Below are 13,448 nucleotides of genomic sequence, written 5' to 3'. Positions count from 1 at the left end.
ATACAAATGACAAACACATTATTCCGCTACTACGGGTCAAACAGCATTAGCTATTTCTGAACAGTACCAAGTTAGCTATGAACTAGCCTAGGACGCTAGTAAAGGTTTTTTACTATCATATACAAACGCAAAATACATATGCAAAGTAAGGCTAAACACATAGCTTAACTAAATTATATCATCCAAACTTACAGATTGTCCCGTGTTGAGGGCGTAATATAAACAAAGACATGCACACGAATTCCACCGTCTTTCCACTTCAAATGCACTTACAACAATGACTAACATTGGTTTACGTGTGCTTAATCTCACTCAGAAACGGAAACCACCACTAGGTGGCAGCATCTACTTAGAAACAGGAAGTATTCACTACAAAACCCAGGGACAGAACATGGATGGATAGACAAATAGATAGATAGATACTTTATTGATCCCCAAGGCAGGGCTGTACAGTGCGACATATATGTCGCACATGCTACAAAAAAAATAGTTTGTGCGATGGATAATTTACCAACGTAGCACTGGTGCTACAGTATAGTTTTGCTTATGGCAATACAATGCATGCGTGTGAGACTGACAGGGAGGCTACAGCAATTACCTTCTACTGTGATCAGTGCAACTGGCTACACCAGATGTGATAGCGGCGCGTAGGCTACGTTAAAAAAAAAATAGACCCGTCTTCTGTTTTTGCGCGTCGCGAACGGAGCTCTTCGTTACGAGCCCGGTGTAGGCTCCCGGTGAAACGTTTGTTTGTTTAAAGTGCGTATGTTTAGACTACTTCTGTGAGAGGGAAATCGATGTAGGCTACTTTGATTTCAACTTAGTTGCAGTCTACACGATTAAAAACTATGTCTACTTGTTTGTAGGCCTAGTATCCAGACAATCCAACTCCAAAACAAACAACACCTTGCAAACAAGTGATAGATATGTTTAGCCTAAAGCGAAAGTATCTTCCGACCGGGCCGGGCTGAGGTGATTAGATTAGGCAAGCAGAGGTAGAAGTTTGTGGCAATCGCCTTGTTGCTTTGCATTTTTAGTTCAGTTTAAAACGAACAACGTATCCAAACAACACCATTCAGATCTAAAACTTAGAAGAAAAAAGTCCACCGGGACGTTCGCTTCTATCTGTCAAATATGAGCCCACTTCATGCGCAACAGTCTCGTTTAGTAGTGCTTAATAACCTATACAAGATCGGTTCCGAAAAAACCTTCACGACACTTTAATTACGACTGCGTTAGCCACAGACCTTCAGCTATCTAGGCTACCTACTGTAGCTTATGTGTATGGAACAGTCTAGGGATGCATTTGACATGTCAGTTAGCCTACTCATTTGCACCACTGTAATTACGGTATTTCACTCGTGCAATGACAATAAGGTTGAATGTAGGGTTACACTAATCTAAAAACTTAGAAATATGAACTAAACGTGAATTAAATCTTAGTGGAATAAAATCTTCAGCATATCTTTTACTTATTCAAAAATAAATTAATGGACTTCCATGAATAAGAAAAATTAACAAAAAATCAATGGCATGACCTGTCTTCCTGATACCCATTGAAACGTCTAACTGCATGGAACTGTCAGGGATTGTTTTTTTGTTTTTACAAAAACACAACAACTAAATAACATATCATGCTGATAGCTTTTGTTCATCTCAAACACAATGTAGCCAGGTGAGATGTTTACAAGTATGATCTTTTATCAATCCAGTTGCAGTAGGCCTAGATCCCAACCACAATTGATGAACTGTGATGAACTGTTTTTAGAGATTTTAGAGGTTTTATATCGATGCTACAGAATTTGTGGCTGGTGCTACAAAACTTTTAACCTCTGTAGCACCAGTGCTACTTGCAAAAAAAGTTAACGTACAGCCCTGCCCCAAGGGGAAATTCAAGAAATAGAAGATTGTAGGCCTAGGCCTAATGTTTAATGTGAAATAAAATAAGTAGCCTAAAAGGCAACATTCGAAATGAGGAGAAATAAGGCAAGATAAGAGTAGCCTAATTGGGGAGAAAAACTGAGTAGCCTTGGCTATTTTTAAGATCTTAACGTGAACTTAAAATAAAATTTGAGCTGAGACAAGGATGGATATTCCACAGCTGGTTCCTTGAACCCATTAATCAGCAAGTTTAATTTATTTTTTTTAGTTGTTTTATGTTGACCCGAAATCCTGGAAACCCAGGAATATCACGTTGTTGGGCAGTGCATGTAGGCTTAACTAGATTGTGGTGGATCAATCATATTGCCTTCTTAAATCGTAAAATATTCTGTGGTCTCAGTTCACTGTTGAATGGGCCTAGCCTACCCTATGCTTGCTCAAAAAATATGCTTTGTCTAGTAGAGGTGCTTCAAATTGGCGCTTAAAAAAGAGGTCCAGGGCAATTCCGCGCAAAACTGTCACATCCTTGGCGTTACGGACGCGTGACAGTTTTGCGTGGTAGGCTATTGCCCCCGTATCGTTATAAAGCTCTGTTCTCGCTGTCTAGCTTTCTCCTCTTTGAGCAATCGATGATTTGAAAATAACTTACTTATCGTTAACTTAGGTATCCATCTGATTGTTTCTCGTCCCGTCTCCTCTCCTCGCTCGTTTTAGGCTATCAGTCTCCTCTCCATAGTAGGCTACTTTACTCACTGACTCAGAATTCACAGATTTCACTGGCTGAGTAGCAGCAAGCGAAATGATGGTTCCTGAAGCTCCTGAAGTAAATGCTGTTATCCTAACCAACGAAACATTTAGAGCAGCTTTGAAATCTTACGTGAAAATCTAAATTAGGCTATTATGGTCTGGGTCCGGATAGGATCACGTCACGGTCCGGACTCGGACCGCGGTCCGCCATTTGGTGATGGCTGGTTTAAAGTTTTAAGTGCAGTAGCCTATCTGTCCCCTTTGGAATAATATCTCGAAGTAGCCTCAGATGAGGTCCAGTGTTAGGCTAGCATACGACCTAACCTAGGAAAGGGCTAGCAGCTACCTTGGAAACACTGTCAAACTCCACAAGCTAGCACTCCGACCATAGAGAGTATAAACCATGACAGCGGGTCTGTAAACAGAATCCAATGTCCCGTTCTACTCACCCTGAAGCCAGTTGTTCACCGTCTCAGGGCAGATTGTTGATGCGAGGGAGTTTAACTCGCAGTGCTGCTATCCAAGAGACTCGTGCAATATCAACATCCACAAGGTAAAAATCGGCAAACTCTCCACTAACGTTAGCCTAAAATAAACGGCAAACTCGTGTATCCTCCGTGTATCTGGGGTCAACTTGTGGTAACGAAGTTTTTAACAGTTTCAAGGGAGGGAGAGAGAGCCCGTGTGAGTTGCTGTTAGGAGTAGTCCATACTGCGTTAGCCTACATTGCCGTGACAATGCGTGTTATACTATAGATTATTTGTATATGCACCGTAGCCTTCGCATAGGCCTAATGTAGTGGCAGTGAGTGAGTATGCAGTTGTGTGGAGGATGTACAGTAGGCAATGTGTGTGTGTGAGGGATGGAGGGAGACAGAGAGACAGCGTGCGTTGCTGTCTCAAGCGCCCCTCGTCCAGTTTTCTACATGACCTGTAGGCTAGGTCTACAGTAGCCTATGTTGTGCCGCACAAAATGTATCTATGTTGTACATTGCACAAAATGTATACCCCCTGAAATAAACACATACATAAATAAACATATTTTCCCCGTCACTTTGGCTTCCTTGAACATTTTCCCTACGTTTCGCCACTGCTTTGCAACAGATAGATTCCAGTGTCCATGCTCCGGCAGCGTAACCGGCAGCGCCCACACAGTCATTTTCACCCAAATGATCCTACTGAAGGTTGAGCTGGAGCCTGAAACCCATCTAGTGGTAGTCAAGACACTAGGCCTGTCCCTCACAGGCTCAAATTTGTAACCCATGGCATTAAAATTACTAATTTTCGTGTATACATAATATGCTGCAGCTGTTGCCTATAGACCGGTTTCAGGTCCCTAACAACCGTAGTCAAGAACGAACTCGGAGGACAAGCACTAGTTGTTACACTGACAGCGCATAGAAAACAAGCTGGCTGAACTTGATATAAGATGAAGAATAAAAACATATTGCCGAAATATTTCGGTGTAGCCGAGTCTGGATTGTTTTCATCTAGAGGTGTAGCTATGGATTTACCTATGAAAAAGCAACGGATTTTACGCAAGGTAGGCTAAACATGTGGCCAGTCACTGTAAAGTTAGGTTAGGCTTAAGCTAATGTTAACGTTAGGGCTTCGACTGCAGAAACAATTAGTTTAGATTTAGTGAGAACATTACCTACTCAAAGGGTACATAATGACAGGGGTGGACAATAATTTCCCCCTGAGGTCAGAGTATAATTACTTTGATAAAGTAGCCTATGCTGGCCACACATTGAACGATTGACTGAAATAACGTTACAATGCACAAAATGCATTGTGCTGGATGTTAACTGACAGGACAGGAGCCTAATACGGATTAGCTATAAACTAGGCTACCTTATAGTAGGCCTATGCAATAACGTTACTTGCAAGCCCATGTCTTCTTTTCTAAAACAAACAACTGAAATGGAGTGTCAACTTTAACTTTAGGCTACCCTGCATATTGTCATTTGCGTGAAATGTAGGCTAACGTTACCCTCCGTTCTCATGGATCATAAGTCTCTAATTAAAATGATATGCTGAGGAATATGATTAAAAAAAAAAACTTTGTTAACGTCACTACCCTATGTTATTTAGCCTACATGACTTGAGTTTTTCCTCTTGAGCATGAAGATAACATTTGTGGCATAACTTCGTAGCTTCATAATTTATGTAGTTGTCATAGTTACAAGTTGGTAAACTAGTTATTAGCCGTAGTGGGTAGTGGTAGTTGATATTGTTTTCATTACGGCTGTCTGTTTAATTGCGCTTAGACTGGCCTTGGTGTCGTGAGTTTTTAGAGGGGGTGGTTTTCCGCGTGATCAATTAGGACTAGCATTTTAAAGTGTTTATTGTGCTGGAGCGTCAGCGCTCGTGTGCAGCCGTCCTCGTGTGAAGACTTACTCGTGTCAAGACGAATCGAGTCTACCTGCGACGAGTCCACCGAGCAAGGTCACAAGCAAGGCACCTCTCAGATAAGTTTCACTCTTGTCTCACCTTGTTTTGTTATCTGACAATCCTTCTAATAATGTGCCTTCAACATATCCCTGTACCCGGTCAGGTTAATAAGCGCACTGATGTTGAAAGGCAACAATCAGTTCAGCAGGCTTGTCCTACTTTTTCTGTAGGGTTGTGGAATTGCCAATCTGCAGTGAATAAAGCGGACTTCATTCCTGCTCTGGCCTCACAGTTATCTCTTCAATTGCTTGCGCTTACAGAGACGTGGATTAGGCCGGAGAATACTGCCACGCCTGCAGCGTTGTCGACCAGTTATGCTTTTTCGCATACCAGTCGTTCGTCTGGTAGAGGAGGCGGGACAGGCTTTCTCGTCTCTGATGATTGGAGGTTTACACAGTTGCTGCCTGCTCAGGTCCACAACTCGTTTGAATATCATGCCATCATGATAACTGAACCATACAAATTATACTTGGTGGTTATTTATCGCCCTCCAGGACAACTTGGGAACTTTGTGAACGAGTTGGACATTCTACTGTCTGCTATTCCAATGGATGCATGCCCATTATTAATCCTTGGCGATTTTAATATTCATTTGGATAACTCGTCTGCAATTGACTTCCTGTCCTTACTCTCCTCATTTAATATCACACGTGTCCACAGTCCTCCTACTCACAAGGCTGGTAAAGATCTTGATTTAATTCTGGTACGTAACTGTAATACAGACAACGTTTTGGTTAATCCATTACATGTATCGGATCATCACTTTATCAGATTCTCTGTGCGTCTCCTGGATAACCCAGCAGCTCCTCCTCCGATAATTTCGTTCCGGCGTAATCTCAGAAGCCTCTCAAGTGACCATTTTGCAACTTTAGTAACATCTGCTTTACCTACTCCTAGCTCATTCTTGACACTTGAGGTTAATGACGCTACAAAGACTCTCTGCTCTACACTGGCATCTTGTCTGAATGCAGCATGTCCTCTTTCCTCAAGACCTACTCGTTCTAAACCTCGCCATCCATGGCTGACGAACAGTATAGTCTCAGTACGAAAGGAACTTAGAGCTGCTGAGAGGAAATGGCGTAAATCCAAAGATGGAAATGATCTTAGTAACTACCAGTCTTTGCTGTCATCCTTTTCATCCACTGTTACACTTGCAAAAAAGGCATTCTATCAAAGCAAGATTGAGAGCGCCACTGACAGTAGACAACTTTTTTCTACTTTCAAATCTCTCCTCAATCCTCCACCACCACCATCAACTACTTCACTGTCAGCAAATGACTTTGCAACATTTTTCACTGAAAAAGTTGCTAAAATAAGTGCTCAGTTTGATGCTCCTATAAGGAGGGCTTTGCCTTGTGTTAGTACGACCCCATCATTTGACTCTTTCTCTCCTCTTGATGAGGAAGCAGTCTCTCAATTGCTTCAGCGATGTCGTCCAACAACATGCCCATTAGATCCTGTCCCGTCCACTCTTCTACAGTCTATCTCACCCGCTGTTCTACCAGCAGTCACACATGTATTTAATGCTTCTCTCAGTTCTGGAATAGTTCCTTATTCTTTTAAACAGGCTAGGGTTACACCTCTGCTAAAGAAAAGTACACTTAATCCAACTGAGGTGAAGAACTACAGACCTGTCTCCCTTCTTCCTTTCTTGTCAAAGGTTTTGGAGAAAGTGGTCTTCAAGCAAGTTTGTGACTTTCTTCATCAGAATAATCTACTAGACCCTATGCAGTCTGGTTTCAAGAGTGGTCATTCTACTGAAACTGCTCTTCTGTCTGTGACTGAAGCATTGAGAGTAGCTAAGTCCTCTGCTCAGTCATCAGTATTAATTCTACTAGATTTATCTGCAGCCTTTGATACTGTTAACCATGACATTCTCCTATCTATACTATCTGAACTGGGAATTTCTGGAAAAGCTCTTGACTGGTTTGAATCTTACCTTAAAGCGCGTTCTTTCAACGTGTCTTGGCAGGGACAGGTATCTAAGTCTCATGCCCTCACCACAGGTGTGCCTCAGGGATCAGTATTAGGACCCTTGCTTTTCTCTATTTACACCACTTCCTTAGGTGATACCATTCGCTCCCATGGATTTGACTATCACTGTTATGCAGACGACACTCAACTTTACCTGATTATACTTTCCCACCTGATGACTCTAGTGTTTCCCACCGGATTTCTGCATGCCTTAAGGATATTTCAGCCTGGATGAAAGATCGGCACCTTCAGCTTAATCTCTCAAAAACAGAGTTTTTGGTGTTTCCAGCTAAAACAGCTATTCCCCAACAGATTAACATCCAGCTTGACTCAACTTCACTGACCCCAACTAGATCGGCACGAAACTTGGGCGTTGTAATTGATGACCGACTTAACTTCTCTGAGCATATAGCTTCTATTGCAAAATCATGCCGGTTTATGCTTTACAACATTAGGAAGATCAGACCTTATCTGACACAAGATTCCACACAACTTCTTGTTCAGACCATGGTCATCTCTAAGCTGGACTATTGTAATTCACTATTAGCTGGCTTACCCGCTTGTGTAACAAGATCATTACAGCTGATTCAAAATGCTGGAGCACGCCTGGTCTTCAATCAGCCAAAGAGGACACATGTAACTCCTCTCCTAGTTACTCTCCATTGGCTCCCTATAGTAGCCAGAATTAAATTTAAATCTCTCACTTTGGCCTATAGGACACTAACTAGATCTGCTCCTAGTTATTTTAATTCAATAATCAAGCCTTACATGCCCAACCGCCCACTGCGGTCTTCTGGTGAGCGTATGTTGTGTCGACCAGTCATAAAAACTGGGTCTAATTCCAGACTCTTTTCTTCAGTGGTTCCATGTTGGTGGAATGAACTGCCCAGTGCTCTCCGTTCCTGTGGTAGTTTTGGGTCGTTTAAGAGGGGTCTAAAGACATTCCTATTCAACATATACTTAGTTGTTTAAGCGCTTATGTGTTATGGTTTATATAATGTTGTTTTTATTTTAATTGGGCTGTTAATTAATTTGACATTATTGTTTATTATTGATATTCTCCTTAATGTAGTCTTAGCATGTTATTGTTTTTATATTATTGATTGAATTGACATTATTGTTTTATTATTGCCTTTCCCCTTTTTTTACATTGCTTTTTTTATTAGGCTATTGATTGAATTGATATTATTGTGTACTACAACTATTCTCCTTACTATATTTGACCTAGATTTTAATCTGTTCCCTGTTCATTTTTAAATATTATTATGTTGTTTTGTATTTATATGTCGCTTTGGACAAAGGCGTCTGCTAAATCCATAACCATAACCATAACCATAACCATAATGCATGCTTCGTATTCAAATGTCTAGCACCTAGGCCTGCCTACTTTATTGGCGTTTTATTTTTTTTTAGCTTTGAACGGACACATCACAAAATATGAAATGTCTCCTGTACCACACAGGGGAATTTCCGTCTGCTTTTCTCTGCCAAAAGTTAACAATTTTCAACCTCCTTGCGTCTTTCTCTCAATGTATTGCTATACGGCTCTGGGTTTGCTTGTCCTCCGAGTTCGTCCTTAACGACGGTTGTTAGGGACCTGAAACCGGTCTATAGAACTTCTCAGGTCCTACCATGCCAGTGACGTCATTGAAACTGGCAGCGTTCTAACAAACGCAATTTTGGTGTTGCTTAAAAAAGGCTACGTATTGATTTTTTTAATTATTTTTTTTGTGTAATTTATTTTTAATTGTCATAATCAACACATTATCAATGTTGATTCTTTCAGTTCAGTTCATCTTTACGTTTTAGCTCGTTCATCTGGGGTGTTAGTATGTTCTCTATAGCCTCTCCAACAGATGCCTTGACTAGCTCTTGCAGTTCTAGCCTTTGCTCGCTGAGAGCTAGCTTAGCTGCAGAACGTACAGCAGTGTCCAGTTCCTCTTTTGACATCAACATGGTTTCTTTGAACTTCTTTTTAGTTGGGTAACTTTCTTCCTCCCGCAAGTTAACTAATTTAGTCTGCCTGGACATAATGTATAACTAAACACTGCAGGATTAAGTTTGCTATCGAAAAAATAAATGAAATATGCGGAATACCAGCGGAGCTGATAGTGTTGCATCTCCATGTGCAGGTCACGTGATCTCCTATTAGAATAAGATATTTGTATTGTGTTTTGAAAAAGATATTGTGGTAATCATCAAAACATTTGTAAATGTAACTGTTTTTTTTTTCTCTTTCTTTGAAGAATGCTGTGGCACAGGACACAAATAGTCTATCTACTTATGGATAATCTCTTGCAAGATGAAACTGTCATGGAAGACAAACTGCTCAGAATTGTCACAAAGAATTTCATATTGCTTTGGAAGGTAATTCTCAAGTGCACACAGTAACAGCTGTCATGAGTAGTATTTGCACAATGAGCACTTTTTAGTACCCTGGTCATGATTAATTTGTCAACTCCTAATGGATCAAACCACAGGTGGGGGAGTGTTATTAAGCCAAGAAGTATGTGAAAGTTTTGCTCATTCCAGTTAACTAGTTGTTTTTAAATTGCAATATATTGTCAGTGTTTGGTATGGATACATTTTCAATCTCTGTTTTTAGATGATTGCAAAGAAAAATATGGATATGGAGCAGACATTCAAAGAGGTGACCCGAATGCTGAAGCAATGCAACAACAATGCCTGCAACATCTACCTGTATGTTCATTGAACTTTAAAAGATATTGAGTTTGATATCAAAATTCCATTTAAAATATATTGTGAATACCTTGTCCTTGTCATGGAATTAACATGAAGCAAACTTCCCACAGCATGCTACAGCAATTATTCATCTACAGCAATGTAGTTATGAGTCATTGAAGGCAAACATACTTTCTAACAACAGCTGAACACATATTTAAAATGAATGTGTCAAAAAAACCACAATATACACTTCTGGAAAAAATTGAAAGACAAGTTTGAATGAGTTGACAGTTATATTCAAATTTGCAGTGGTCTCTTCATTTTGAATATGACCGTCAACTCATTTGAATGTCACTCAACAACCGTAGGATGACATCAGAAAATTGTCTTAATTTTTTCCAGATCTGTATCAGATTAAACTTCATCTGACTTCAATATTCAGAGAATTGTATTATTACTCAAAGAAGACCTATTGCACAGTCAAGACAAGAATTGTCACGACGAGTCATTTCATGCTTGAGTTCTGGAGATCTATCTGGAATCAAAACTTCCCTTGTTGGTATCCAAGTTCATTGAGATACTGCTACTCATATTAGTAGTTTTGGACTACAGGAATATGGCCCTGTGGAATGCCAAGACACTACTTGAAAAGTGAGCGATCTTTCTCTTTTTCCCCTCTTGTATTTAAAGGAAAGGAACCATTGACTGTAAGTCTTGTGGAAAGGAATTCACTGACCCAGTTGAACTGCCATGTGGACATATTTTCTGCAAACATTGCATAGATTCAGTAGATGCCAAGAAGTGTTTTGAATGTAATGAACCAATAAATGCTAATTACAAACCATGTGAGCCAGTTAAGAGGTATGCCATTAACAGTGATATTTGCTTTCTGAAAATATGACCCAACATAGATCAATATTAAATAAGCTTCATAAAATATATATTTTTTAAATTAATAATGTTTTCCCCCTCCACATCAGGAAAGCAATCCTTAAGCTGATTAAATTCAGGAGCCATTGCAACTCTTTTTTTGTGGAATTCATCCTGAAGTGCTGTGTTGGCGAAGATATCTGTGTGCCTGATGGAGTGGTGAATTTATTGTTGGACTTTGTCAGAGGGAACCCCAATAAACAAGGTATAAACTATATCTTTGGTGTGGATATGACACATGTCTCTGATGAATTTATGTTTCTTTTGTCAAAATCTTGTTGAATAGGAGAACCCTCCCCTCCCAAACACATAACTGCTGAATCATTCCTGCCAACTAACAGGAGCTTGTGTTTAAAATTCATTTTCTTGTGTTCAGTTTCTGACAGCATAATTTTTTTTTAATGGTGTCTTACCTGTTTCTATTACAGCCACATCCTCCAGTAGGACTTCTGAGCTCTCTCCGTTTCATGAATGCATGGATCCAAGTCCAGCTGTCCAGTCTTTGGTGCTGAAAATACTCCTCAGAGGCCGGTACGTGTGTTATATTGCTGGGGTTATCATCATAACATGCATTGCAGTCGTTTAGAACTAGTAGTACAGTGTCTTGTGTAATCCCACTGGATTTTCTTGTGAAGATTTTTTTGTCTTCAAATTTTCACGATCCATTCACACTTAGATGACATCATCATTTATATAATGCATAATCAAGACCGGGACTCCTATCACTTGGGGGTCAAATGTGAGAAAATACTGGTAAAGAGAGTATTTTGCCTAATTTTTGGGTGCTGATTATGAATATCATATTTACTTAGCTGATGTTTTAGTTTTAAACCTGCTAATTAACATTTGCACCCTAAAATTGGCCTCCATAGGCAACTTAGTACGGGTGAATAGGGTAAAAAAAATAACTCCTTGATATTCTTATGAAACTTTACAAGTTTTCTGAAAATATATGTTTATGGATGTAATTAAACACTATCTCATTAATTATGCACTAATTTGCATACATTTCAATTACAGACATCTGAATATTGGATAGTTAACATTGAATGTAGTAAGGTTCAGGTTGCCTTCAGAACTTTTTCTGGATTCAGAGACTTAAAAGAACGACTTGTTCAAGTGGCAGTCCTCGGTTATGCCGATTTCAGTCGTCCCTTTATCTTAGAGACGGATGCAAGCCATGCAGGATTGGGGGCAGTTCTGTCACAGGAGAAGGATGGGTTACGGCGACCAAAAGAAAAAGTGTGGTCTGCATACTGCAACTGCTCCAAAATATAAACTTTATTAATTTAAAAGCAACGTTTCGATCCCCTTGGATCTTCGTCAGGCATTTCTACTGTATGATACTATTGTCTGGCACCTGCAAAAAAACTTTACTTTGGATGTGCGCACCCACTCTTCGAAACGGTTACGGCCAGGGACGTGCACAGGAATTTTGAGGGGCAGTTGCTCTGACCTGAAAAAAGGGCACCCCCCCCCCCCCCCCCCCCCCAAAAAAAAAAAAAAAAAACTCACGGGCTATATGAAGGACTGAGAATAACAGGGTCTTTTAAAATATATATACACTTCTACATATATATAGAAGTAAAACACTGAAATACAGCACTCAATCACCTTAACTAATAACACAGAAAAACATGACTTGAGTCATGAAAATCACCAACATCAATATCCCTATCAATATCCTATCAAGTCACTGATAGGTTTCTCCAAATGTGGGCTCATCATCTGACCAATTACATATTATTGTTATTGCCATTATCATTATTATTTTAATGCCCACTAGTGGTATTTATGTTCTGCTCAGGCAAGATCTTTGAAATGATAGCCTATGTTTTTTTAGATTACAATTATTTAGCATGCAGCTCTATAAAGAGACACCAGGCAACGTTTTCGTGTTAATTAATCATCTTCGTAAGTCTGTATATGGTTAACCCTGTACTTTCTAGCATGGTCCTCTATTTGGTGATCATCACTCAGGCCTACCTGCCCTATGTGCCTCCTCCTCCTCGGCGGGCCGGATGAAAGTGCTTGGTGCGCGGGCCGCAGTTTGCCTACCCCTGGCCTAATGCCTACCAAAACTGGCTATGTGGTAACGGACTGCTTGTCTGCGAGCTATCTGTCTGATTATTTAGGCTAAACGTGGAAAACTCAGCCTGGATTTATGAAGATTTGAATTCATTTCATAAAACTTGATGATGATCGTTCGTTTGTTATACATCACAAACTCACTTTTTCCGACAACGTGGTTTCGCGACAATCTCCTTCTAATATAAGGCCGCTCATGCAGGCTCAGCTCAGGTGCCGGTCGCGTGCAGCGCTTCAGCCACGTAAACAGTTTGCCCTTCCCCTACTGACTTTCACTTTCGGTGCCCGAATGGAAGTGAATGAGGCATTGCAATTTTTTTTTTATCTAGGCCTATACGTGAAATTCTGCATCCATTGTACGATTTATTTATTTATTTATTTTCCCCTCGGAAGGGCAACGTGAGTCGAAAAGGCCATATGGGCAGTTGCCCGGGCAACCAGAGCAACCCCCCTGTGCACGTCCCTGGTTACGGCGACCAAAAGCCTTTGCTAGCCGGGGCTTGCGGCCAAGTGAGAGGAACATGTTAAATTATAGTGCCATGAAATTCAAACTCCTTGCAGTCAAGTGGGCAATCACAGAAAAAAAAATGAGTATCTCCTGGACAACAAGTTCACCGTGTACACTGACAACAATCCCCTCCAATATCTGCAGTCAGCGAAACTGGGCTCTCTGGAACAGTGCTGGGTTTC

The 13,448-nt window shown here is 40.4% G+C and overlaps 1 protein-coding gene across 1 annotated transcript in view; it reads left to right on the top strand.

Moving 5' to 3' along the window:
* Positions 1-13,448, top strand: part of LOC143099421 (E3 ubiquitin-protein ligase rnf213-alpha-like) — a 351,714-nt gene that overhangs the window by 295,557 nt on the left and 42,709 nt on the right. Inside the window, exons 41-45 of the mRNA XM_076262416.1 lie at positions 9,302-9,422; positions 9,661-9,755; positions 10,431-10,601; positions 10,721-10,875; positions 11,099-11,201. Coding sequence (XP_076118531.1) covers positions 9,302-9,422; positions 9,661-9,755; positions 10,431-10,601; positions 10,721-10,875; positions 11,099-11,201 — 645 coding nt within the window. The remainder of the gene's footprint in view (positions 1-9,301; positions 9,423-9,660; positions 9,756-10,430; positions 10,602-10,720; positions 10,876-11,098; positions 11,202-13,448) is intronic.

Source organism: Alosa pseudoharengus, unplaced genomic scaffold (genome assembly GCF_046254945.1).
Source record: "Alosa pseudoharengus isolate Yale_2024_CS ecotype anadromous, Long Island Sound unplaced genomic scaffold, YU_APseudo_1.1 YU_APseudo_1.1_scf_28, whole genome shotgun sequence".
Taxonomy (NCBI): domain Eukaryota; kingdom Metazoa; phylum Chordata; class Actinopteri; order Clupeiformes; family Clupeidae; genus Alosa; species Alosa pseudoharengus.
The sequence above is the reverse complement of the archived record's forward strand: the minus strand, read 5'-3'. Positions and strand labels throughout refer to the sequence as shown.